The following is a 27,275-nucleotide window of genomic DNA, read 5'->3' as shown; positions in this document are numbered from 1 at the left end:
GGGGATACGATAAATTCTGTACAAATTCTGCAGGTTGTCTGTCTTAGGTCGACAAGTCAAGGGCCGGTTTTATTCGTGTTTACGTGTTACGTGTAGGTACCTGCTGATGGGATGTGGGCCCGGAGCGAACGGCCAAGGAAGAATTCTTGAGGCGTCTTCGGTACAAACAGGTGGTTTTATTAAAGTTCAGGGACAGGACCCCTGGGCAGGAAAAGCTGCCCTGGGATTGTGACGAGTGACTGATGATATACTTTACATTGGGGGTAGAGGGTAGAGATAAAGAAGTTTCCAAAGGATTTTTAGGTGTTAACGGAGACTTCCAGGAACCTGGAGGTCTGGCTATTTTCTAGCTAAGGTGCTTTTTGCCTCTGACCAAACATTACCATTAAGGCGGTTGTGAGTTCCTGGAGGAATGTCCTGCTCCACCTGTCTCAGGTATGTATCCATAGGCTGCAGGTTGTAAGGAAATTTACTTTTACCGACATTTCTTTTGCCTTGGTTCTCATCACCTGCCATCTTTTCTCTTTCCATTCTTTTCCCTGGGATTCACAGTCTGTTCCCTGCAGGGGCTCAGCAAGGTTCTTATGGGAATTGGTGGTCACACAGAAAGATTTTTAATTTTTAAGAGTGGGCTCTGTTACTCTCACGGGGAGGGGTAGGACATAACTTACAAAAAGGTGAATATTGGACAATCCTCCCATCAAAGGTACATTTTTGTTGCAATGAGTTCTCTTAAGGCACAGAGCTACTTTTCAACCTTTCACAAAGGGTGAAATAAAGAATGGGCTTTAGGGCTTTTCCCCAAGAGACTGGATCCTGAGCAGAGTGAGGTTTATATGACACCATATGCTTTTGCTGTCCTCAATGTTATGTACCGAAAATGAATTTTGTAGCAGCAGTATCTGAGTTCTCCACTGATTACTGACTATCCCATCAGTGCACACCAGCCCTGGTGGCACAGGGATGGAGGACAAATTGCTGGGATGCTGGAATCACCACAGGGCAACATGGTCTTGCACTTGGTTTGTCTTTCTTTTTTTTTTTTTTTTTAAGATTTTATTTATTTATTGGACAGAGAGAGAGGGAGGCAGACAGAGAGAGAGGGAGAAGCAGGCTCCCCGCTGAGCAGGACCCTGGGATCATTTCTGAGCCAAAGGCAGATGCTTAACCGACTGAGCCACCTGGGCACCCAGCTAACTGACTTTCATCCATTCGGCTGATTGGGCCAGCGAGTTCCTCTCTATCGACGGCCGAAGGCCTTCGTGGAAACACTTGAACAACGGAGCGTGAGAGCAGATGGGCGGTCACTCCATCGACTGTAAAAGTAGGGGACAGCCCTACCTTGGGTGGGAGTCTTTTCTTGGGTCTCTTTGTTACTGGTGGTGGTGGTTGTGAGGATCGTATTTGAGGGTTTTGTTTGTTGTTACTGTCCGTGGTTTTAACTCTGTCTAGGAAATAATTGTGGAGTGGTAGTTTTATAGTAATTCTTGGAAAGCAAAAGGACGTAACTAAGGACTCTTCCCAAGGAATATTTGCAGATCTCTATGCCAACATTTATGGAAGGATGTATACACTTTTCAACTGAAGGTTATCAGTGAAAGTAAAACAACTGGGGGCGCCTGAGTGGCTCAGTCATTAAGTGTCTGCCTTCGGCTCAGGTGATGGTCCCGGGGTCCTGGGATTGAGCCCCACATTGGTCTCCCTGCTCAGCAGGAGGTCTGCTTCTCCTTCTCCCTCTGCATGCCGCTCCCCCTGCTTGTGCTCTCTCTCTGTCAGATAAATAAATAAAATCTTTAAAGAAAACTATTTATACTTTTGGGTCAATGTTAGAGAACAACAGTTTTCAGCTGTGGTCTACAGCCCACCCGCATCAGAATCACCTGGGGTATTTATGTAAGAAATGCACATTCTGGGGCCCCACACCAACGAAATCTCTTGGGATTGGGACCAAGGAAGTGGCTTCTGTGATCTCCACAGCTGATTCTAAGGCTCTCCAAATCTAAGAACCACTCTCTTCTATTTTTAGATTGGGGATTTTTACAAAATGATGAAGAAGGCAAAACTTCTTCCCTTAAACTTAGACTCCAAGCCTTAGACTATGATCTTCTTAGGGACAGTGTGCCTTTCCTACTCTTACACGCTCAGCCTAGAGACTGGTGCCGAAATCAGAAACAGAGCAGGTGAGGAAAAACGTTTTATTTCTTTATACACATTTTCCTTTCGTAGCCACCAAAAAGACCGTGTTTCATTTCCTCTACCAGACCCTGTCCACCAGTTATGTTGCCCTCAACATATTGCTATAGCAACATATATAAATATCTATGGTACATTTATACACACGTGCACGCCTTCTAAAGCACTGTCAGGACACAGACTAGGCTTTCCCACAACTGGGGGCTTCTCAGGTGCCACTACAAAATGATCACTGGTTTGTCTTACACACGACTTTCACTGGGCTTGGCCTGGCCATGAGTCCCAGTTCCCCAGAGAGGAGTTGGGGTGATGAAAGGGGACAGCATATTCAGAGCGAGGTGGCCACACTTCGGAGATCCTAAAAGAAGGGAACTAGGAGGTGCTAGGCTAAGCAGGAGATGGTGCATGGGAAGCCAGTGCTTTGGCCATGTGCATTCAAAGCACTCAGGAGCCGCAGTGTAGACTGACGTGCAGCCTGACGGTGGCCCGGCTGAGGTGGCCCCGGGGAAGCGTGGATCTGGGAGCCCCACTGGCCCTCAGGGCACCGCTGTCACTCGTGGGCTGTGGAACGGGCCGAGGGGCTCCCGTGTGGGGACCAGGTGTCACATCTGTAGGCAGCAGGGCCCTGTGTCCCCCGAGCCGACCATCTGAGGACGAGCGGGAAGTGGCCGTTGCCAGTCCCCAGGCCAGTGCGGCGCTAAGAAGCAGTGTCACAAGCCCCTCTCCAGACCGAGCGTGTTTGCTCAGTGCGGGGCTGAGCAGCCCCTGGCGGATGGCGGCCCTTAGCCATAGGAGAGGCTGTCTGCCCTCTGCCCTCCTCCACCGGGCCGGCCTCTGACTCCTCCTGGACCCTCCAGCAGGTGCGGAGGAGTGGGGTCCAGGTCTCCTCAGCAGATTGGGATCTGCACCGAAGGGGGGCAGGCCCATCCTTCCGGCTGTTGGCAAGACCTCTGGCGGCTCCTCTTCTTGCGTGGCTCCTGGAAGGCAAGGGTCACACGACTGGGGTGCACGGCAGAGCCCTTAGGGACTTCACCTGGAGACAGAAACAGAACAAGGTGAGAGTCCAGGATCAGGGCCTGCTGGTGGCTCCCTGAGCCGCAGTGAGCACTGGGCGGTGGCAGAGCCGGGAGCTCAGAGAGAGCCTGACAGAAGGACGCGCCCGGGGGAAGGGGCGCGGTCCCGAGGTGCCACCAGATGAGAGGGAAAGTTCCCCACCACCTCGGGCAGGTGATGGCCCTGCTCAGAGCCACTGCACACCAGGTGCCCAGATCCCACACTCCCTCCTCACAGGCCAGTTCGCTCCCCAGTTCACTTGGAGCAAAATGATGGCTTTTGTGACCTCCCGGGAACCGATGTGCTTAGTATGAAACATGCCCATGTAGAAACAGCCTGTGGTAGGAAGGAGAGGATGTTGTGCAGCGAAGTCCCCTGTTAAGTTCATGTCCCACTTACTTAATGAGGAGAGGGAGGGGCCCCATCAGCAGGGAGCTCAGAAACGCCCCCCGCCCAACGTCTAGTGCCACCTCTTACAGATGAGGGGCGGCTGGCTCACCGACACTGAGGAGTCAGCCACAGGGTCAGTTAGTGACAAGCCTGGGATTAGAACCCAGGCCTCGGGCCCTTTCCATTGGTCTCTGGGAAGTGCAGAGGAAACTTCCGAACAAGGGGAAGCCAGTGGGCGTGTGGGACTATTGGGTTACCTTTGCTGGGGCAGGAATAAGGCTTTACAGAGGCCATCTTGTATGTGTTCTTCTAAACAGGCTCAGGAAAGAAAGGAATCATCAGAGAACAACAAAAGGGAATTCGCCCCCCAAAAAAGGAGGGTGAAGTCATGAAGTCATTTTCATACTGTGGGATCAACATTCTCTCAGGTTCCCTAAGGAACATTCCTAGGAATCGGCTCAATAGCTTACGGCAGAGCTTTAAAGTCCAAGTGAAGGGTTTAGTTTCTTTCTTTATTCTTTTTTAAGTAATCTCCATGCCTACCATGGAGCCCAACACAGGGCTTGAAGCCACAGCCATGAGATAAGACCTGAGCCGAGATCAAGTCAGATGCTCAACTGCCTGAGCCACCCAGGTGCCTTACCTAGAGGTTTAGTTTCTGATTTACAAGCCATTGGCCACACTTCAGCTTACTTGCTAGGGAATGGGTTAGTATTTGAAGTAAATGTACAGAGTAGCTCCTGTATACACAAAATGTTTCCCTTCAAGTGTCATTTTTATTTATTATCAAATTCTCTTTTAGGTCGAGAAGACCCAGTGGTTTTCTTTGGAAAAAGAAAGATCAAAACTGAATGGCGGTTCTCTGCCGATAGAGTGTGCAGTGGAATCAACTGACTCGATCGCATCTGGGGTTTATTTTTTGATGAAGTGAGAGGTGCCACAGGAAACACTAGAGCTGGCCCCAGAGCCCTTTCCTGGAAGCTGATTCAGAGGCGGACTCTCCATGTCCTCTGATCTTGGGAATCAACTCACTTGCTTTCCTGGGACTCCTGACTTGGCCTAAAGGAGGGAAGAAGTGGGGTGAGAAGAGAAGAGGGTGACAATGTGACAAGGACAGGAGATGGCAGAGGACTGACTGGGGTGGGAAAGGTGATGGGGAGCGAAGCTACAAGGACACTTAGCGAGGACCTGAGTCTTAGGAGTGGACCGGAAATCCTCTCCGGGAAGGTCAGAGCGGGTCCGGGATCATTGCAGACTCTGAAGGTAGGTGGGGATTGATTTGGGATGGGTTGGGCCTGGGTTCTGTGGCTCTGGCGGGTGCAATAGTCTCCTTACCTCCAAATTAGTCCTTGCCTTCTTCAAAACATCATGTGTCCTGGTCACTGAAACAACAAAACAGCGCAACAGGCAGAAGTGACCAGCTGGGCCCATACTTGCCTGGTGTGTTCTAACGGGGGTCTTTCTGGTCGCCCAGCTCAGGGTCTCCTGCTGCCCCCAGTGCCCCTCCCTCTGCATCCACAATTACTCATGGCACAGGAGGTTTGGGGACATTACCTCGGTCTGCACCCCCCCCCTCCGCCCGGGTCTCTCTGGTCACGGTCCATCTGCAGCACAAGTGGGGAGTCTGGAAGTCCCCCCACTCCCAATTTCCTCTCCCATCCCCTGGCTTGGGGACACCCACACTGGCTGAAGATGAACTGCTCCATGCTCTCCTTCTGCTGGTTGGCGGTCTTCAGACGCTCCACTGTGCTCTGAAGGAGACTCTCCTGTTTGGACAGTTTGGTTCTCAGTTCCAGAAGTTCCCTTTTCATGGACTGTCCCTGGGGAAGGGAACCAGGCTTTCTGTCAATGGTCAGAAGGCCTAAAGCACCCCATGCTTTGTGGCTCCTCAAAATCAAAAGTGGGATTCCACAATCTTCTCAACTATTTCTGGACTGGAGTCCCTCCATGAAAGCCTCTAAAACCCTCCAGCTGAGGCCCGCTTAGAATGAGGCCATTAGGTCGGAACACTGAGAACCTGGGAGCCCCCATGCCGATGGACATGGGCCTCCACCCCCGTTTTTGAGGGGAACTGACCCCAGGCAGCCCCAGGACCCCCAGCGGTGGTAGAAGAGCACACATTTAGCGCTAACACCAGTTCTAGTGCCTGGCATCTCGGAGGAGCCTTGCTGGTTGGGAATGTTATGCCTGGGGAGACAGTCTGCGATTCTGTAAATCTTTGGACCAACTTCAAGATGGCCAAACACCCTCTCCTTCGGAACTGGCATTGTTTGGGCCCATAAGGTGTCCGTGACTTTAATCTGGCCTTAGAATCCTGGGGAGGGCGGTGGGGGGATAAATTGAGAAACCTGCCTGTCCAGGCTCCCACTACCCAGAGTCCAGGCCTCAAGGCTGAGGGCACCTGGCGGGTGGGGAGGCTGACTGTCCCAGGCCTGGCCCAGAGATGTGGAGGGGCGCTGTATATTGGAATGACGCAGTGGGTGGCTCAAGGAGGCTGGTCATCTCATTCTGTGGGGGTGGCACGGGGAAAGGAGCTGTCGACATTTCCACAGGTCCCTAAATTTTTCAGCTCAGCTAAGTTCCAAAAGTGTAAGAACCTCAACATTCCTGGTCGCCGGGGTTCTCATGCGTCTGCCCTCTACCTATTCTGTCCTTCCCTCTTTGCTGGGGGGTGGGTGGTGGAGAAGGGATGTCATCAGAGCTGCACTGCCAGCCACCACCACGGATGACAGGTCTTCCCCGGGGACGCGCCCCTGAGGCCCCTCAGTCCCAACTCAGCTGTCCAGCTCCGGACCTTTAGGACTTGCGGAACTAAGGAGGCAGAATGGCATTTGGGGCAAAAGCGGTGAAGGAGGCCGCCACTCACTGTGCTGCCAGACAGGACAGGGCCGGGGGAGCTGGGCAGGGCCGCTCGCCAGAACATGGTGAGGAGGGAGGCCGACTCCTCCAGCATGTGCTGCAGGGCCTGGGCGCTGCTTCCAAGTTCATGGATGCCTTCTCTGGCCGGCACCTGGGGGAGAGGGGATATAGCCCTGGGCACCACCAAGGCTGAGAGATCGCTCTCTCCCGCCCGCGCCCCCCAGCACAGGGCTCAGGTTTCCTTCGTGAGGGAGGCACAGGCGCAGGCCTGCTTGACCCTGTGAAACCCTTTTTTAACCTGGAAGCCCAGAATCTCCACCTTAGCAGTGACCTCCGACTTGTAAGAATCACTAGATTCCGGCTTCCGCCATACTCTCTGTAAGCTTCTAGTCCTGCTCCGTGCTCTCGGGTCTAAGGTCCCTGATTTTTGCCCTGGCACCCCCGTGCACACCTCTAAATCATACCTTTTGCTTCAGGTGGGCTGAACTATTTGTAGCTCCAAGGACTGAAAGGCCATTCCCTTTACCTGGAATGCTACCCTCCATCACCCAGAAAGCCTGTGTATCCCCCTAGTGGTTCCTCTAGGAGCCTGTGACTTTCCTTGCCTGGCACAATGACCCCTCTGTGTTCGTGCCCTCCCAACTCAGACGATGGCTTCTGATACTGAGCCCAGGCCCCCTGTTGTCCTTATTTACTTGGATGTTTGTCCTTCTCTCTGGGTTGGGGGCTCCTGAGGACAGGGCTGTCCCTGCATGTCCATGAGTCTCCAGTGGCTCAGACAGCCCGGCAGCCGGTACCTGTTCTCTGAACAGGGAAGTACTCTGAGAAGGCACACTGCCCGTTTCCCTCCCCTGCTCAGTCTGCACAGAGAAATCCCACGGCTGCCAGGCCTCTCACCCCTTCTACAACATGTGGCCCATTTGGATGCAGATCTTGAATTTCCAGCCACCTGATTAAGTGGTTTTACTCTGCCCACAGATGACCATGTGCCAGGGTGACTGGACCAGATAATAAGCGAACAAAGGGTGCTCAGTAGAGCAGCACACATAAGCCAAAATACTCAGCAAATGTTCTACAGATGAGGATGACAATGCTCCTCAAGCTCTTCTGTGTTTCTGAGAGGAAAAATCAGTCAGAGCAGAGTTTATAGTGAAAATAGGAGATGGAGAAGAAAGGCCTGGCTGGGCGTAAGCAGAAGATGTAGCTTCAGCTGTGGGAGATGTGCAGTGGGAGAAGGAGCTAAGATCAGAAGGAGAAAGGGCACAAGGAAAAGGAGCACCTAAGATCTACAATGTGATCACCTCTGTGCCCTGAGTTTCAAGGCCCGGGAAGGTGCAGGCTGATCTCACAAGAGCTGCTATCTTTTTGACCAGCAGTCTGCCCTCCCCTATCTGCTGTCGTAGGGCGCTGTAGTCATCAATGTGGCCAATGACATGGCGGCCATGTCTATTGGCAAAAGAACCATCAGTAGCTTCGCCCTCCAGCTTGGGAGGATTCTTCATGACTGCAGAAGCATCCAAATCCAGCTCTGAAAAACAAAACCAGAACAACATAGAATCCACAGTGATAAGCATAGCCTCAGTCCAGTCCATTCTAAAATAGACATCAAATAGTGAAAGAGGCTAGGAACAGGAAAGGCACTCTGGGAAAGTACAAGCGAGGTATGAAGTCCATAGATTTCTGGGTTCTATGTTTTTATAATCTTTCTTACATCATCTCATAATGATAAAATGGCCAGGAGGCAAATTTTATCCTTATTGACAAATGAAATATCCAGGACAAATATGATTTTAACAGAAAGTTTTTAATTTCCGGTGAAGAAGACACAGACAAATTAAGCTGGACACAGAGAGCACTTTCAAGGAGGGAGAGAGCACTGTACAATGAAGTACAACAGAGCAATAGGAAAAACCACAGGAGGAAGAATAATGGCAAGAAAGGTGGCCACAGAAGGTGGAATGAGTAGGGCTGAAGACCTTGGGACCTGGGGAGAAAAATCTCTACAATCAGGTAATGTGCCCATTAGTAACCAAAGGTTACTTGCATTGGTAATTTTACATCGTCAGTCCCTGAATCCTTCAGTTGCCATATTTACCATTTGTCTTATTGAAGATGGCGGTCTCTGAGCCAGGAGCAGCGGGAGAAGGGCTAGGGAACACGAGCGCTGGAGAATTCATGCCAACATCTCGTACTGGAGGGGAAGTAATGGAGTCTAGGGCGTAAAGACAAAAACAGTTTTCAGGAACCCTGGAACGCACTGCTCACCAAGCTCACGCACAGCCTAGTCTTCACCAGCAGAGATCTAAGGCAGTGTGGTTTGTCTCTTACACCATCGTCACTCCCAGACCATGATTATAAGCAACAGCAAACACATCCCTTAGTTTGTAACAAGAACATGTTCCTTTAATGGAAGCATGTTCCATGAGAAGAAACTTCTGGTCTGAAAAATTATTAGGTGCATTTTTCTAACCTGCATTTTGAATATAATTATGTGTGCAATTTCCAATACACTGCCTTGTAACTAAGTATAAATATGCACACCTATGATGTGGAGAACAAAGGCAAAAGGAGATGTAGATAAAGTTAAATGTCCTTACAACCTGCAGCCCAGGGACAAATACTTGAGGCGGGCAGAGTAAGACGTTACTTCAGGAACTCCCAACTGTCTTAATGACCTACTAGAGGGAAAAACAGTCTTAGCTTGACAATAGCCAGGCCTCCAGTATCCCATGAATCTTCTTTAGCATATTAAAGTCCTTTTGGAAACTTCCCTTTGCCTCTACCTCCCCCAACTCCAAAGTATATAACCAATGGCTCCTCACAACCCCAGCGCAGCTCTTCTGCCCATGGGTCCTGTCCCCGTGCTATAATAAAAACACCTTTTTGCACCAAAAATGTCTTAAGAATTCTTTCTTGGCCATCAGCTCTGAGCCCCAATATTTCCACATCCCATATGCGTAGTATATGTGTCAAAAATACTGAATCAAAGGATGAATGGACTTGTGGGCGATTAAACTAGCATTCCAATCACCGTTCTGATGAGTTAGTGCTGGAAAAAATGGAGTAGGATGAGAAGGTGTGGCGGGCGAGAGACGCCCTCCTGGAGACCAGGCAGCAATCCTACAGCGGAGGAACTGGAAAAGAGAGAGGACAGGGACAGTCCTGCTCAGGAGGTGGCCTAGAACCAGCTCTCCAGCTCAGGCGTGTGGGGCAGGTGAGCGGCAGGAGCAGTGGTGGAGTTGCTGGGGCTGAGTCCTGGCTGGGGTCGTGGGGGCGCCGGGTAGGAGGGCAGAGTGAGGGGTCATAACAACACTACAACCATCACGGCAGCCCGGGTGGAGCCAGGCAGTTTCTACGGGCCACAGTCCGCGTTATACCTTCTTATCTAATGGCCACAACACAGGATCTTGGAAGCGTCAACTTCATTTGACAAGTGAGGTCATTGTCTAATCAGTGAAAGTCTCGCAGGACCAGGGGGGGAAAGCTAAGGATTCACATGCCCCAGGAAAAGCAGGCAGGAAGGTGTTTGAAAGCTCAGCTTTAGATAATCCCAAGCAGAAATGGCTTCTGTTGAAATACAATCGAAAATAGGGCCCTGGAGGTGAGAGGAGTTGGTGACTTAAAAAAACAAGAGAAAAGGGGTGCCCCGGTGATTCAGTTGTTAAGCATCTGCATTCCGCTTAGGTCATGATCCCGGGGTCCTGGGATCGAGCCCCGTATCGGGCTCCCTGCTCAGCGGGAAGCCTGCTTCTCTCTCTCTCACTCCCCCTGCTTGTATTCCCTCTCTCGCTTTGTCTCTCTCTGTCAAATAAATAAATAAAATCTTAAAAAAAAAAAAGAAGAGAAAGAAGAGGAAGTTGATCTGAGTGTGTCAAGATTGGGAGGCAGTATTAACATTCAGATTGAAGCTAGGCAAAGGGGGCTGGCTGAAGGACTTTGACAAGAGGGAGAGAGCAGGCAAGCAGGAGAGGGGATGACAGCCTCCTGGACAGGAACAGTTTCCACTCAGCTGAGTTCCCCTCCCATCAGGGAATGGGGATCTGGAAGGCCAGCTACACCGAGACAGAGCATAGTGAGGAGGAAGGACGGGGGCTGGAAACCAAAACATCTGGTTCGAATCCTGGGTCAGGTCTTAGCTGCTGCCAACCTTGGTGTGCGGGTTAACATCTCAATGCCAAAGTTTTCCCACACTGAAATACTGAGAGTAAACCCTCCCTCACCTCTCGGATGAAAGACTTTGAAAAATTGTTTGAAAACGCGTGGTAAATTTTAAAGCACTCCACAAATACAAGAAAGAGATACTAACATACACAGCTGTTAACTGTGGAGCAATCCTTATTGTGTCAGGCACTTGTAAATTATTCCACTTAATGCTCCAAATGGCCATACAACATATACATGATTATTATCCTCATCTTGAAGATGAGGAAAGTAAGGCTTAAGTACCTGACTTCAAACACCTTGCCCAAGGCAAGCAACCTGCACGTGCAAACTCAGAGTCTGGAGCCCTAGTGAGCTGTGACCCTCAATCCCGCCCCCTCGCCCGAGGCTGGACACTGAAACGCCTCCGATTTCACCCTGACCCTAAGGAGTGTGGAAGAGGGAAGCCGGTCCCTTCCACCACAGATGTCCTGGCCCCCGCCCCCCTGGCTACGGCCGTCCCGGTCCCCTTGTCCTTCCCACCTTGGAAGAGCAGTTGCTTGTTTCCAGGGTCCTCCTGGTTGGCGGAGGAGGGGCTGAGGCTGGCTTTGCCCCCCTCGCTGTCCAACTGCTGCTCCAGCTGCTGTCGCAGACAGTTGTTCACCTGGATGCTTCGCTCCAGCTGCCCTCGCAAAGCTCGGATCTCTGCCACCAGCTGGCTCAAGTCACTGCTCGAAGGGACCTGGTGCCCAGCATCCCAGGTGGAAGCTGAAAGAAGAGAGAGGAGGGGTCTGGTCTGGTGGCTGGGATCCAAGCTTTTCCAAGCATTTGTCAGAACACTCCTCTGGGACATTCCTTTTGGCTCGGGACCCCGCTGTCCTCTCAGGGTCCTAGGCAACACATCTGGGATGGAGCTGCCCCTTTGCCCGTGTGGGGCTTGGCACGCACTGAGTGAGATATACTGCACACGGGAATTTCCCTGAGGCTCCCATGACCCACCTGCGTCTGGAGAGCCTTGGATGAGCAGGTGGGGTCAAGGCCTATTATTACTCCCCTTCCACGGGAACCCTAGTCCTACAGGCCAGGGAGTGGGGTCTTCTGAGATAGGGGGTCAGCACTGTGCTAGAGAAGGGCAGGGGATGAGGGAGAAGGAGAGTTGTTGCCTCCATGCTCAGGAGTCACCGCGGAGAGGAGGAGGAGGCCGCCAGGGAGAGGAGAGGAGGCACCAGGCCTTTGGCAGCATGTAGGAATGGGCGTCTCCGCTAGAGGCCGGGGGTCACAACTCACTGAACTGTTCTACTTCGCCATGTTTTGTTTTGTTTTTTACCTCCATTTGCCACACACAGTCTGTTTCTTCATACCAGGGATGAAGAGAGCTAAGCAATATTTTATAAGACCACATATCTTATCTGAAACCTTGAAGCCAAATATATTTCAAAAAGTCGGATTTGTTTTGGTGTGTAGGAAGGCAATGGGATCCATATACCATCTACCATGTAGCGTGTGCACAGGGTTGCATCTGAGCCACAGGCCTTTAGTCAAATACATTCATATTTCTGTGATGAGCTGGGTGAACATTATCACTGGGTGGGGAAGTAAAGACTGTGAATACCCTTTCAGTCAGTTCAGATAGGTTTTGTGACCAAATGAGTATATGAAAGAGGTATCACAGAATTCATGGTTCTCGCAGGATTATAGAATTAAGGATAAGAAACTATGGGGCTTCAGTGGTAGTAGCTTTGAAACGACTCCTAAAACGCCTATAAGAAGGGAGAAAGGCATGAAAGAAGATGTAGTCAGGATGAAGTGGTTTCTAGATACTAACCCCAAAGCTCCATGAAGCTCCTTCCTATCTTTCTTTCCCTACATCAAAATTCTCACAAAGTTTTGCTTATTTTTAAAAAATGTTGTCCATCTATCCATTCCTCTTTATCTTCCCAATAGCACCTTGTATCAGACTCTCCTCACATAAATGCCCTATAACCGCCCCCATTCAGTGGGTTTCCCTGATTCCAATGTCTCCTGACTCCAGCGTGTCCCACCAGTCCTACCGTCTGAGAGTTCTGTTCCCATCCAGTACCTATTTTGCTTGGAAAAACATACTCATGTTCCATGGCCTGCTATGTAGAATGTAAACTTTCATTGTACTTCCTAGGTCCTCTATATACCAGTAGCTGTCTCATCAACTGACCTGACTTCTCACACTCCCTGATACAAAGCTCTCCCACAGGCAGGTTGGACCCGACGCTCCCATGAGCGCACATAAGCTATTCTCTCAGCCTGCGGTGTGCCTGATACTTCGAGTTCTGGTTCACCTTCTCATCAGCAAATTAGGAAATCCAATCAGATTTTATGAAAATGCAAATTTGGCTGAATATTGAAAATTCCATATTGCCTAAGGAATTTTTAAACATAAAATAAAAAAAAATTAGAATTGAAAGGCTTAGAGAGCCAATATCCCATCCAAAGCAAGAGCTGTTTCTATGGGACCCTTGACAAGTCATCCCTTTCTATTTAAAGGGGGCTTGGATGGGAAGCTTATTCCTTCACAAACTAGAAGGCTCTAGGGGTAAGGAAGGCATAAATTATGTAAGTCCAAATTCCACTGCCCTTCATCCTTTGACTCTTGTTCAGCCCTCTAAAGGGACACCAAACACATCAGCTCTTTTTCACCTGATAGTTCTTCAGATATTTAAAGCCAGTTCTCATCACCTTGTGATCTTTTCCAGGCCTAAAATTGGTTTGTTTCTCTGACAGCTCGAGATTCCTGGTCTCCCGGCATGGTGGCCCCTGTCTTCACTATGTTCCCTGGTTTGCCAATGTCCCTTTTACAAGATGGTGCCCCACAATCTAACAATATTTCTGACATGGTCTCTTCATATGGACACCACTCTTACCCTACTGCGGTCTCAGGTTGAATTGGCTTTTGTAGCAACCTTTGCCTACAAGTTCCTTGTCCCAATGGGTTTCTAACTAACTCCCCATCCTCAAGCTCACGAACGGCTAGAGAGCCAGGCCTCCCCATCCTGTACCTCTACCACTGATATTTTTAATCAAACTCAAGGTTTTTTGGTTTTTCTTTTTTTATCTTTTCTAAATTTCATCATATTGACATCAGTCCTCTGTTCTAGCCTGGTTGGAGTTATTAACCTGATGTTTAGAATACCCTCTCCCATTTGTACAACAATGGGGAAATAGAAGAAGATTCTCCTCCAACATTAGATCAGTATTTTAGCAGGTGGCAAAAGTTCTCAATAAAAACGGTTTAAAATTTAAATCCAGGCTTGACATTTAGACCCTAATAGAGGTACTTCTGTAAATGTTTTGCATCTTTTCATTTTCTCCCTGGGGAACGGGTCGGGGTGGGAGCAGGCTGCCCGCTGTACTGGCCGCATGGGTGGTCAATCTGTATTAGTCACAGTATTCAAGACCTTCTCACATGATGGTGCCATCAGGACAGTTCTTTGAATTTAAAAAAAAAAAATCACTGTATAAGCTGGACTTTAATCAACTTTTCTCTGGCCATCTAAGTAGGCAGAGTTGGACTCTTGTGGCCTACTTTTAAGGATGTCTCAGCTGGATCTTGCTCATGTCACCAACCCCTGGGCTTTGCGCATGGGAGAACCCCTCTGTTCTCACTGGCAGCCCCAGACCTGGCTGGGAGTTTCCGAGGCAGAACTCTTTCCAGAGCTCTACAACTCCCAGGGTAAAGACCTCACCGGGATCCTAAGCAAGGGCAGGGAGCTCATGGGGGAGGGGGGACGGGAGACACATACCTTTCAGCCCCTTCTTGGAATTGCCATAAAACGCCTCGTAGATCTGTAGCTCCGACTGGAGGGACTGGAAGAGCTGCTGTTTATCTTCACACTGTTGCTGCAGGAGGGCCAGCTTATGCTGCAGCCTGCAGGGGGGAAGCAAGGGCCCTCTGAGCGGCCAGCGCCCCTCGGCCGCTCCAGGCAACCTGCTGTCAGCCTGCCTTTGCATCACGGTGTTTTAGCCCGAGATGTCAACCCAGGGGCCATGAAGACCGTTCCTTTTATTTTACAGATGTAGAAACAAGCTCTGAGAGGTGAAGTAACTTTGCTTAAAGTCATGCCATTAGCTACATTAGCTGGGAGCAGACACACAGCTCCGTACTCTTACTGCCCCTAGTGTTCTTTTCACGGTGACTGGCAGTTACAGGGTTTATGCCGGGGATGCGCATGACGGCTGGTGAGGATGCTTCCTACATTACGGTGAGACTAATATCCTTAAACTAACTGGAAGAATGAGAACATTTTTTCTCCAGGATCTGATATGCTGAAAACCTTTTTTTTTTTTTAAGATTTATTGATTGATTGATTTGAGAGAGACAGAGAGCATGTGCGTGCAAGTGGTAGGAGGGGCAGAGGAGGAGGGAGAGAAAGAGGGAAAGAAGCCCAAGCAGACTCCAAGCTGAGCGCCAAGCCCAACACAGGGCTTGTTCTCAGGACTCAGAGATCATGAGCTGAGCCAAATTCAAGAGCCAGACACTTAACCAACTGAGCCACCCAGGTGCCCCTGATATGCTGCAGCCTTCTAAAATAGGGTTTTATTCTCCCAACTTTGGAGTGAAAAAGGCATTCCCTGAGAAGTCCTTCCTTCTGCTCAAAGTCATCCATAAATCAGGAATAGCAGAGGGGAAACTGAGGGTCCCAAAAGGCACCAATACCTGACTTGCCAATATCCCTTCTTCTAAATCTGAAAACAGGGCCACCTTCCTTCTTCTTGGGCTCCCTCTTACCTGGAGTCTTTCTCCTGGAGGGACAGGCGTTCCTCTTGGAAATGCAAGATCTCCTGCTGCTTCTCCTTCAAGTCTTCCAGAAGCTGCTGCCGTTCCCCCTTTTGGTGCTCCAGCTCCATCTCCAACTCTTGAAGCCGGGCTCGAGAGGACAGCAGAGCCTCCCTCAGGCATTCCGTCTCCTGGGAGCACTCTGGTGAGCAGAACACAGGAGGATTTATACTGTGGGGCCAGAGGCTGGCAGGAAGAGGAGTCCAAGCTCATGGATCCTGACACACAGAACTAAGGCAACAGGAAGGCCAGCTAATTCTGCAGCTGCTTGGGGAGGCAGAGGGTGTCAGCTCACCACATCCACATGCCCTAGGAAATGTGGAGCCTCCATCTTTGCAATGCCCTTGATCTTCTGATTTCATAAGGTCTACAAGGTCTACCCTGCTTTTAGAGAAAATGCTGTGGTCTTTCTTTCTTCCCTTCTTTCTTTCTTCCCTTCTTCCTTCCTCCCTTCCTCCCTTCCTTTCTAAGATTTTATTTATTTATTTGAGAGCCAGAGCAGGAGCAGTGGGGAGGAGGCAGAGGGAGAGGGAGAAGCAGACTCCCCGCTGAGCAGGGAACCTGACACGGGGGCTCGATCCCAGGACCCCGGGACCATGACCTGAGCCAAAGGCAGGTGCTTAACCAACGAGCCACCCAGGCGCCCAAAATGCTGTGGTTTCTAATGCTCACTATTTTCTAAGTTCACACACCCTCTGTGTGATAATCCGTTCTTGAATTTTGCCAAAGACCAACATCAAGATTTCTTGTCTACGGTTTTTAGAATATAATATATATTCATCAATTTGAAAATGGGGACATCTGTTCTTTTCTGGGCTTGTGGCATCTCAGTGATCTGCATGGTTTCTCAGGGACTATGGACAGGGACTCTGAGAATCAGGCTGCAGGTGCTGTCAGTTGTCCGGGGGAAGGCCCCGGGCCTGGCCGACTGCGCTTATTCACATCTTAGTGTCTTCTCCCCTGTGAGGTCTGTGCTAGCCTGTCCCGGCATGCAACAATGGGGGTTTAGCAGCTGTGCCTTCCCTCTTATCTCGTTACTTCCCCGTCAGTGACCTTTCCCCTCACATCTTCCTGCTCTGGATAGGCAAATTTAGAAATATCACTTGATGTCTCTCTTCCTGTTCCACAAGCATTCTTTCATTCTGGGCTTAATCCTGTAGGAAACTATTAGTCTTTTATGGTTACTAAACAAATATTTGCAGATAAATATAATTTGTTATTGATCATATATTGATTCGATCAAGTCAACTGACACTAAGGTCAGCTGCTCCCAGGTCCCAGAGGAAATGATGCCCCCTCCCCCCTTGGATGCCCATCAAATAGTGTTGGGAACGCTCTGGAAGACATTTGGCTGGTGCGTCCAGACACAGAGTCCTGAGGATTCCTGAGCAGAGAGGAGCCCAGAGTGGGTAAGTGAGGGGCGATAGTGGGAGACGGGGATGGCAGCTCAGTACTGGGGGAGACACATGAGGCTGCGGTAAAGTCTGGACAGGTAGAACAGGCACCTAACTGGTATCCAGTTTCATAACTAATGACTGAATATCTGAATGTCTATGGGTTGCACAGAGGTGGTGGATTTCCTAGAGCTATCTTTGTCCCTAGAGCCTTGGAGCATGAGGGTCCATGGTTGGGACCTCTCAGGAAGTAGCCCCTTCTAGATTGAGCACAGCCATGGGACTTTGGGTTGGCAGATCTGGTTGGCTGTTATGTCCACCTTCTTTCTTGGCTTCAAGGGGTGATTGGTGTGGCCAGGAGGAAAGGGACCCGGAATGAGCACAGTGTGTGGCTTTTACCACCCACCTCTGGAAACATGACTCAGCTGAGCCTGAAGGCTCCGGTTTTCTTCCTTAAGGACTCTGTTCTCGTTGTAGAGCTGAGGTGTGGGTTCCAGGCTGGGACTGTAGAAATTAGAGGTGGATCCTGTCCCAGGAAGTGCAAGCAGACACGTTACACATTTGGGTAACAGGCTTTCAAGAAGCCACCCGTTCTGTACCTCCAGAAATACTGTTCCAACCCAGCAGGAGTGCCTGGGTACTCGAGGCCTGGCCCCCAAGCATGGTGGGCCGAGTGCCTGGTTTCTGTGGGCCTCCTACCCGTGGGTTCTGTGCGGGCCCCACCATGTGCCCTAGCTACAGTGGTTCCGGGGCCTCTTGCCCCGCAATAGCAGCATATGTGCTGCGGGCAGGACAAGGGCATGTAGGGGGAACAGCCTCCAAGCGACAGCAGCCTGAGAGGAGAGTGTCGGGAGAAAGGCCACCTCGGCGAGTGGCTGGGGGAGGGTGCCTGCTGACCTGGCTCTACCACCTGCCAATCCCACGACAAGGCCCGGAGAGGTCAGCAGGCACTTATATGAGCGGATTAAGGATGGGATGAGAAGTCAGACACTCTGCAGACACACCTTGTTAGTTCTGCCAGGAGGAAAGTTCTCTCTTAGCTCCAGTCTATCTACAAAGTGAGGATTAGAGGACCTGCCCCACCCGCCTTGCCATGCTGTGTGGAAGGAGCAAGTAGAGGAAAGCCTAGCAGGTGCTTTGAAAAGCGTGCCGCTCAGCCTAAGGGCCCTCCCTTCAGAAGTTCGCCAGTCGTGACAGAAGTGGGCGGCTCTGGGCCTCTCCTACCGTTCCCACGGGCTGCGCAGCTGAGCCGGTGTTCAAGCTGCTCCCGGAGGCGGTCATTGATGCAGATGGACTCCTCCAGGCGCTGGCGCAGGTTCCGGATCTCACCAAGATGTTCTTCTAGCAGGTCAGCCCCTGCAGCCATCCCACCAGGACAGGAAGGAGGAGGGAGATGGGGAATCCTGGTCACCAGTGGGGCCCAGGTGGGGATGGGGCTCGGCCAGTGGCTCCTCAGCAGGATCCCTGAACATCCCCATCCTTCCACCAACTGCATTCTCTCACGTGGGCACTCAGGAACACAGTGACTTTGCTTAAAGAGTAAACTGGCTCTCAAACCCAGGACAGCCTGGCGCGAAGCATGTCCCCGGGCCTCCTCCTACACACAGTAAGTGTGAGGGAGTTTTAAAATTTATTTATTTATTTATTTGAGAGACAGAGAACATGAGCGGGGGAGGGGGGGAAGGGAGGGGCAGAGGAGGAGGGAGACGCAGGCTCCCCGCCGAGCAGGGAGCCCGATGGGGTACTTAATCCCAGGACCCTGAGATCATGACCTGAGCCGAAGGCAGATGCTTAACCGACTGAGCCACCCAGGCACCCCAAAGTGTGAGGGAGTTTTAAATAAAAATATGCAGTGACCAGTATAACTGGTGAGTGTGAGGGAGTTCCACATGGTTTAGAAAAATAACTGAAGTATCTGGAAAAGTGTGGTGACCTGAGTGTGACTTTCTCTCCTGAGTGTGTTAGGGAAGACCTCACTCTACCCTGACACCGTTCCTCTTACTGATTCTTGCCTGATTGAACATTCTTTAACTAGGCAGCAAGCCCTTCCTCCAGCCTCAGAGAGGAGGCATAAGGTAAAAGTCCATGGATATAAACTTCTCCTATGTGGTTAATGACATGAACGTGAGAGCACGATTGGCTCCCCGACTTTCCCAGTCCCCTGAACAGCACTGAGGCCCTGGGCAGGGAGGCCAAAGGGGGACACTTAGAAAGGTCCAGCATGGATAGGACCCTTTCATTTTACCCCCACTGTGTGAGCCGGGGACTAGAGAAATGAAAAATGCCCCTGCCCAGGTAGGAGAGGGGCAGACTCTAAATGAGATTTCATTTCACAGGCTGACCTGCCCGACTTTGTGTTTTACCTGTGGGTTTGGAGTTAAGCTGACACACAGAGGAGCCTGAGGACAGGTCGCCTGATACACTCCCTTTCTGAGGCCTCATCACATCCCACTGGCTGCCGCTGCCCAGGTAGCCAGGCTCCAGGATTCTGCCCAGTTCTGTGCTGCCCCTCAGAGGAGAGTGGGGCTGGGTGGCGTTGAGATAGTGGGAAGAACTGGCTTCTAAATGGTTGCTTGGCAATGCAGCTGGGGAAGCAGGATGGACGGTGCTGACACCTGGGCAGAAAGAAACCAGAGTGAGGAAGAGAGGATTGGAAGGGAAGGACCAGCAAACAAGTGTGGGATTGTTAAGAATGGACACTAAAGGGGACATGTGCCATGTCGGAGATCCCAGTCCATTGCAGAATACCAATTAGATGAAGACCAAAACCTACAGGCTGTAACTTTCACCCCATGTATTTGCTGGCATGAGACACCAAGAGGCAGAGGATGGATAAAGTATCTGAAAGTCACCAGTGTATACAAAGGAAAAGTCCAGTGGCTCCACTCCTGCCTTCTACTATAATTCCTCCTGATAGAGTCCAGGAAAGTTCCAGAAAGAGAACTCAGTCCCAATTTCAGGGGATATAGCACATTCCTATTCACAGATGTGCTCAGTGCTAGCATCCATGGAGGGATGTAGGACCTTTCATTTAACTTAGGCTGACACTTTCACAGATCTTAGGAAATCATGGCCCTTCCCCTGAGCCAAATCATCTCTGCTTCTATGTAAAAAGAAGTTCAGCCTGTGGGAGAGACAGAGAGAGGTGGGCAGGGCTGCAGTTTAGGATATTCATATTCAGAAGACTGCTTTCTTTCAGGGATTATCAGCATGGGCAGCAGAATAAACAGGTAGCTCGACCTAAGCAAAGAGGAAGAGGTCATCATTCCCTCCAACCAAGCCAAACTCCTCTGAGGGGATAATGCAATTGGCACTTGCCAATTTTTATCTCCATTTGTAACTGGTTCTCAAATTTGGCTATATACTAGAGTCACCTTGGAAAATGTAAACAGATATATACTGATGCCTGGACCTCCGAGAGATTTTGCCTTAACTGGGGATATAGCTTGGGCACTGAATGTTTTAAAATCATCCCAGGTGATTCAAATAGGCAGCAAAGTTTGAGAAGTACTGTCATGGGTCTCTCCTTCTCCAATGTGCAAAATACTAGATGTTCATTAGGATCACTGGAAGTTAAAGAGGGGGATGAAAAAATGTCATCATCTGAATTTTTTTTTAAGTAAGCTCCATGCCCAGCGTGGAGCCCAAGGTGGGGCTTGAACTCACCACCCTGAGATCAAGACCTGAGCTGAGATCAAGAATCGGATGCCTAACCAACTGGGCTACCCACGTGCCCCCAAGCATCTAAATTTTAGTTGGGATTCAGTAAAGATGTTATTTCCTACCTCTTTCACACCCCCTTTCTCCCCAGCCCAACACAAGGCAAAGGGGGAAATCAGGAGCTGTCGACAGCTTACTTTTTAACCAAAGTCGTAGAAGGTTCCAAGTCTATCAGTAACAGTGATCAGTATTCTCATGTTCCACTTTTGCCCTGGCCACACAACAGAAAGCACATGCCCTGAACCATGCAAAGACACCGGACAGACTCTAGCACAAGGAGATCTTTGCCCCACGGTTACCTGAGAAGCCGCCATGCACCACTGTCCACGTGTAAGCTTGGTTCAAAGCAAACAAGGAACACTGGTAAGCTGTAGTTCCTCAGAGAGGACTGTGCTTCAGGATGGATGGACAAGACAGGGCTATAATCTTGCTCACCAAAGCTGGGACCATCCAAACTCTGGTCAGTGGCTCAGACTAGATAGGACTTCAACCCATATCAACAGACCCTTTTTCATGCACAGATATCTCCTTCTGTCTTTCCTTTTGGACAAAGGCATTACAAATATGGAAAGGTAAAGGAAAAGTAAGATAGAGTACACTCTTGCCATTTTGATATGGGACAAATTTGTTATCCATCAACTGTTGGTTCCAGAATTGCTAAAATAATAAGTTCTAGGTCAGAGACATCAGAACCTTCTACTGATCTCTAAAGAGAAAGAGAAAAGATTGTTACAAGGGGCTTCCAGAATTTGTTGAGCTTAGCTCGGAGCAGGATGGTAACAAAACCATCCTAGACAGAAAAAGTATCATGGAAACACAGAACTGGGAGCAGAAGACCCGGATTCAAGCCCATCTCTCCCTCTTACTAGTAACCTTCAACAAGTAGCTCTACTTCCCTGAGACTTAGTTCCCTGCTCAAGGCTCTACCTATCACGCAAGTGGCGTGAGGCTCAGGTGAGACCAGGTTCGTCTTGCTGGGTAAGCCTAGACTGCTACACCTGCGTAAAGCTGTGATACGCAGGAGGCAGTCTTCTAGACTTCACTGCCTGCAAAAATGGAAGATGTACAAACTCTCCTAAAAAGGGTCTCATCTAATTGGTTCTGGGAATCATACTAGGACAGAGTAGACTAGACAGTATATTCATTTTCAGGGTTGACAAAAGAAATAAGCTGGGGTAAATGACAACGGGGGTTTCAGGTATATGAACTCTCGGCTGTGGTCCTAGGTCACTGGACATTGTGCCTGGTGATCCTTACCATCAATCTTTGGCTCACCTGAGTAGTTTGTTGTTTTTTTTTTCCAAAGGCACAGAATGTGGTTTTAAGGTAACATCAAACTGATTTCTAGGTTTGTTTGTTTTTTTTTTTTTTAAGCATTACTAGAGAGCAAATTCCTCATGTGAGGGTTTTATTTTTTTCTAAGCTATAATTGATCACACACACAGTTTTTATGATGAGACATCATTTATGAGCTCATCATTTATGAGCTCAGACATACATTCCAAAAAGATGACCGTACATAGTCTGTAACTGATACGATCAGTGATCTCTGGGAGTCAGAGGACAGAATTTACGATCAGGTAGCACAGCCTGTACTTCTGGTTCTAGCCACCCCCATGTCACCTGTCCAGGGGTAAAAGTGAACCTTGCGCCGTAGGAAGACAGGCTTAGTCACCTGAATCCTCAACCTGATGAGGTCAGGATCTGAACTTGATTAAGAGCGTTTTTCACAGCAGGAGAATATCACAGGGATGGAAAGGATTCCCGGGAAAGTGGCCACTTCGTCTCACACAGGCAAGGCCCAGAAGCTCTCGCCTGTGCCCAGCCCTGCCCACAGACACGTCACCGGCGTGTCAGGCCTTCAGCATACTTGGTGGCGCCCCACACTGTCAGCAGCGGGAAAGGAGCAGGTCTAGGGCCTGAGGAACCGATGAGACACACACACACCAGAAAGACAACAGTAAATGTATTTCCAAAAAAAGCAAGCAGGGCCATCTGTCAAGCATCCCCTCGTGGGGTGCACACCCCATGTCGTTTTTAAAACTCTGCCATCAAGCTGAAGCCATGCAGAGCAGCACGGGGTGGGGCTGCCATGCCCAAGCACACACGTGCAGCAGGAAGTGCTCACTTTCTCCCAACTGTTTCTGCAGCATCTGCAGCTCCTGCTGAGCCTCTGCCAAGGAGACCATGGGTGTCTCACAGCAGCCAAGGAGGGGCGGGCCAGCGGGGCTGAAAGGCAGGAAGCTGGGTGGAGCTGAGGGCAGTGGTGCCTGGGGAAGGCTAACCAGCGTGGGTATGGAGGGAAAATGAAGGCCTAGAAACAGAGTTGGGAAGAAAGGAGACACGTCATTAGAAAGAAAGTGAGAGAAACGAATGGGGAAAAAATGGAGAAGATGAAACTATTTCTTGTCCAGATGTCTCCCAGGGGGGTGGCTACCATTCAGCGTGGTGCTGGCTGACAAGCAGAAGGGCAAGCATTGTTACCCAACGTTAGCCGACCCCCCCGCCTTCTCCCTGGCCAGGGATAGCCGGCATACATATTCTAAGGCCAGGTGGCATACCTGTACCCCAGGCAGCTACCCAGGCACGGAGAGGTCAGGACTGCTGTGCCTCAATGCTCCCGAGCCCCCCTGGGCATGAGTCGGTCCTTGGCCCTCTGACAAGACTCCCCACACCTAGAACCCCTCTGAGAGCATGAGGGCTCACCCTGAGGAAGGCAGAAGCGGGCTAGGACTGTGGGGAAATGCGCATTCCTCACGCATATAATTCAAGAGTCTCATGGAAACAAACCTCAGAATTGCAAATCCATGGGTTCATTCACCAAATGAAAAATAAAGGTCTTGCTGAAGTGACTCAGACACAGTAGCTCGCATGCCTGTCTGGGCATTCAGATCACGGAGGAAAAATTCTTAATACATGCAGATTCTTCAGGCCCTCATCTACTAAGTCATAAACTTTGGGAGGAGGGCTTGGAAATTTGCATTTAAAATAAATCTTCACAGATGACCATGATGCAGCCCATCTACGGACAGGTCTTTAGGGACCCTGGGATGTTCTGATGTTTGAATCTGTCTCCTCTTTCCTAAAAACAGTTATATGGCAGGTAGCCTATGGAGGGAGCAGAAACCAAGACTGAGCTGCGGAGAATGCCTCCCGTGGAAGACAATGAATACATTCTAATCACATCCCTTGCCCCGGGATGCTGACACGCTCTCAGAACAGCGCTGCAAGGACCCCCACGTTGCCAAGCAACATAGGCCAGGCATCCTTCAGGGAGGCGTTCTGATTTTAAAACCCCTGGCCTTCTGCTCTGTTTGACCCCAGAGCATTTACAGATATGTCTATAGTGCTAGGCAAATAGCTTTTCCCCATGACTTCCTGGGCCAGCAGCTGCCTACTCTGGCCCAGAAACTTTGAGCCCCAGCTCAGAGTCAGACACACCCCCTTCTTAAGATGTTGGTTGACTTGTTCTCTGGAGAGACGGGGGCAGCAGAAGGAAAGCACTGTGCTTTCTGCGGGCACCTTACCACAAACCACACTGAAGGCAGCCGGCCAGTAGTGGCAGGAGGTGGGTGGCGAGGACATCAGTGGTGCCAGGCTCTAACTGAACAGCACACCCCCTGGCGATTAGGTTGGGGCAGGCAAATGAAATGTACCCCTCCAGCTGGCTGTAGGATATGCACTATGTACATATCAAGGGCTGCCCAGCTGTGCATAAATCCATGAATGATCATATGTAATTACATTACAACAATGTGAACAGCATCTTGTAGGACACCGAAGCATCCTGAGCTGCTGCAGAGGCTCACCACGCAGATAAAATGGGTAATGCCTACAGGCGAGCAGTAGGAGTGACTTTCTTTTTGTTCTGTGGCTTCTGTAATCCTGGGAGAAACATTTTGCCTCTTTGCTCCCCAGAGTGAAATGAAAGAAACAAAGGAAAATGTTTACTTTAAAATGATTCACCAGCTCCTGGTATGCAGATCAAAGTCTACTGCAGGTGTCTGATTTGTCTAAAATATGTAAAACAAAGAAAATGCAGACACAATTGGTGAACTAGGATGGCCTCTTGATTTCATGTAGGGGTTGATGCATAGAAGCCCCTGACAGGGGAAACATTCGTCCCTGAAGAAAAGTCATACAGGCTGCTGAGGGAGAGGAGACAGAGCTCCTACCGTGTTGGCTGTCGCATACCTGGATGGGCCTGGCTGGCCTCCTGGGGGGGTTTCTGGGGAGCTGGCAAGCTGATGGGGTTGCTGCTGGGTTCGGCCTTAACCCCCCGAGGTGCACTGGTTGCTGATGGCTTAGGAGACAGGACAGCGGAATGATTCGAATGATGGATGGAATCTACAAAACCCATGAATGAAAGAAAATGTTGGGTGATCAACAAAGAACTGGAATCCGGCCTTATATTTAGCCAGGGGTACCAAGGCAGAGCCATGCTTTCTGGGAAAGCACCAAGCACAAGCACTGTGAGCAGTGTTCATTTCCTTGCTTGCAGATAGCTTCTTGAGTGAGGCAAACCACCTTTGAGGTGAGAGTGGGGCCCAGACCCGGAAACCGTGAAAATGGCGTTTCCAAAAATACTAGGCGGGACCAACAGCATCTGCGACCACTGACAGATACTCAGGGGATACTGGCTCAGGACATGCAGTGAGCAGGACCCCTGCAGGAGGGAGAAGATGTCCCATTTTAAGAAGGAAGTCAGTCAGACAGTCTGTGCTCATGAGGCGGCAGGGAAGAAAAGTCTGCTAGGATCTTCTCGCTCTTCCCACCATGGCTCCCCTTGGGTCTACCAGCATGCACATCCAGTGGAGACCCAGTGACACCTTGCGGAGTCAGGAGCAGAGCAAAGATCCTGAGACACTGGGGCCTGTGCTTGGTGCTTGGTCCCACAGCCACGTTCAAGCCTGATACACACTAAGGTGGATCTATAAGGTCTGGCTATGGACGTCTCCTCTCCACCTAGAGAAAAGTGGTACCACTCAGACAGTGGGGGCTACCTGAGTGACCAGGCAGAGCCTTCTTCTCTTCATAGTGTGTGTACTCGCTGGCTACATCCATGTCAGAGCAGGCTTCCAGCTCATCAGACAGGAAGGAGGAGCTGCTGGGAGAGCGCTGGGAGTCCGACAAGGCGTGGCTGCTGGAGGGCGTGAGGGACCGGGCATCCAGCTTGGCCTGCAGGACTTCAATCACTTTCTCCTTCTCCTGCAGCTCCCTGCTGAGCCTAGTGGGGTGAAAGGGGACAACAGGTGAAGCCAAGTTCACCAGACCAACTGGTCCTGACTGAGGCACACGGGAAAAGCCACAGAAGTCAAGGGAACCATTCCTGCAAAGGATGATCAAAACAATCTATCGCTAATTAGGGGCGGAGGGTAGGTGGGGTGCAGAGGGAGGAGGAGGTGCAGTCGCCACCCAGGGCACTGGCCACGGGCGATGCTGGGGACTAGCGGAGACTCAGCCAGCCCTCTGAAGCACAGCTGCTCCAAGTGTGGCCCCAGCAGAGCTGTAGCCCAAGAACTGTTGGTTACCAGTCTCCAGGAAGATAAGTACAGTAACTGAAGGTAAGCAGTGAGAAACATAGAGCAGCTTGGCATTGCCACTGGCAACCAAGAGCAGGGTGTGTGGAATCATCTGGTTGACTGAGGGTACAGCCCATGTATGTGTCTGTGATGGATTAGAAATGGAAACAAAACCAAAACACTTTGCTCTTCACCACAGTATTCTGAGAAGCACTATGTGGTCTAAAGCACACTTCCGACACAGAGGGGCTTGAACTAGTGGCTACAGTGGATTTTGAGCCCATATTTTACTGCACGTGATAAGATTAGATGCAGTAACTCATTGAAAACTGGTTCCTGAGACGCTGTGTAGCCTCCCAGGCATCTGCAACATCCAGGCCTTTCCGCTCCTAGGAACTGTACTGTGGTTCTTTGATTCTTCCCCCCTCCCCCACCCCACCCAAGGAAATTGGACGATTAGTAAACTAGCTGCCAACTCAACTCAGGGTAAGCCAACTTAGTAGCACAAAGGAAGAAAGCAGAGGAGAACCTTGGGGGTGCCAAGGACCCCTGGAACCTGGTTAGTTTACTGTTGGGTCAGACTGACTCTAGGTTACCAAGCCTGGAGAATAAATACGCAAATAGAAATCAACAGAATTTCAGCAAAAGAGAGTAAAGAATTAGGCTAAGGTGTTTTATGAATAAATGAATTCATTATAATCAGCATTTCCCTGCCCTGATTTGTAAAGTTACAGTCACCCTGGACCCCTTGGGCCTTGTTCCTGATTCCTTTACCAGACCCTATTACAAATTACCTGAGAGCCAGCGGTTCAATTCCACCTTGATCTTTCTCACTTTTATGATCCTCTGTAAGCCAAAATCAGAAAGAAATGGTAAGAAATTAAACCAGTCCCACTTCCCACATTATAAATGCAAGAGCCTCTGTGGGTACAGAACGGTGACTCCTCTGTGTATGTCCAGGACATGTAGGAGAATTATTTGGGAAGGCTGCAGATTGTATCCTCAGAGGGGAGACCTGTAGGCTCTCTTGAGCTCACCACCAGACCTCCCCTGACCGGGTGATCAGCATCATGACTTCCTCTGCCCTAAGTCAATGCAAAGAAGTTTAAAAGGCACTTGCCTAGCTTCTCTCTGGAACATTCCAGCTTCCAAGCCTGCCACAGACTGACTACCAGATGCATGCTCTGTGTCCCA

At 50.2% G+C, this 27,275-nt stretch overlaps 1 protein-coding gene across 1 annotated transcript in view; it reads right to left on the bottom strand.

Annotated features, from left to right (window-relative positions):
* Window positions 1-2,181: 2,181 nt before the first annotated feature.
* PDE4DIP (phosphodiesterase 4D interacting protein) overlaps window positions 2,182-27,275 on the bottom strand; it is a 197,250-nt gene continuing 172,156 nt past the window's right edge. The window contains exons 32-48 of the mRNA XM_081817111.1: window positions 26,876-26,927; window positions 25,563-25,786; window positions 24,754-24,906; window positions 22,688-22,873; window positions 19,203-19,454; window positions 18,064-18,195; window positions 17,246-17,365; window positions 15,398-15,587; window positions 14,412-14,536; window positions 11,179-11,403; window positions 8,591-8,707; window positions 7,797-8,023; window positions 6,503-6,646; window positions 5,318-5,456; window positions 4,972-5,018; window positions 3,894-3,945; window positions 2,182-3,226 (exon numbers count right to left, since the gene is read on the bottom strand). Of these exons, the coding sequence (XP_081673237.1) occupies window positions 3,081-3,226; window positions 3,894-3,945; window positions 4,972-5,018; window positions 5,318-5,456; window positions 6,503-6,646; window positions 7,797-8,023; window positions 8,591-8,707; window positions 11,179-11,403; window positions 14,412-14,536; window positions 15,398-15,587; window positions 17,246-17,365; window positions 18,064-18,195; window positions 19,203-19,454; window positions 22,688-22,873; window positions 24,754-24,906; window positions 25,563-25,786; window positions 26,876-26,927 (2,531 nt within the window). The 3' untranslated portion in view covers window positions 2,182-3,080. The remainder of the gene's footprint in view (window positions 3,227-3,893; window positions 3,946-4,971; window positions 5,019-5,317; window positions 5,457-6,502; window positions 6,647-7,796; window positions 8,024-8,590; window positions 8,708-11,178; window positions 11,404-14,411; window positions 14,537-15,397; window positions 15,588-17,245; window positions 17,366-18,063; window positions 18,196-19,202; window positions 19,455-22,687; window positions 22,874-24,753; window positions 24,907-25,562; window positions 25,787-26,875; window positions 26,928-27,275) is intronic.

This window comes from Leptonychotes weddellii, chromosome 4 (assembly GCF_054177405.1).
Source record: "Leptonychotes weddellii isolate Sample4059 chromosome 4, ASM5417740v2, whole genome shotgun sequence".
Lineage (NCBI taxonomy): Eukaryota > Metazoa > Chordata > Mammalia > Carnivora > Phocidae > Leptonychotes > Leptonychotes weddellii.
This window is presented reverse-complemented; position numbering and strand designations above follow the sequence as displayed.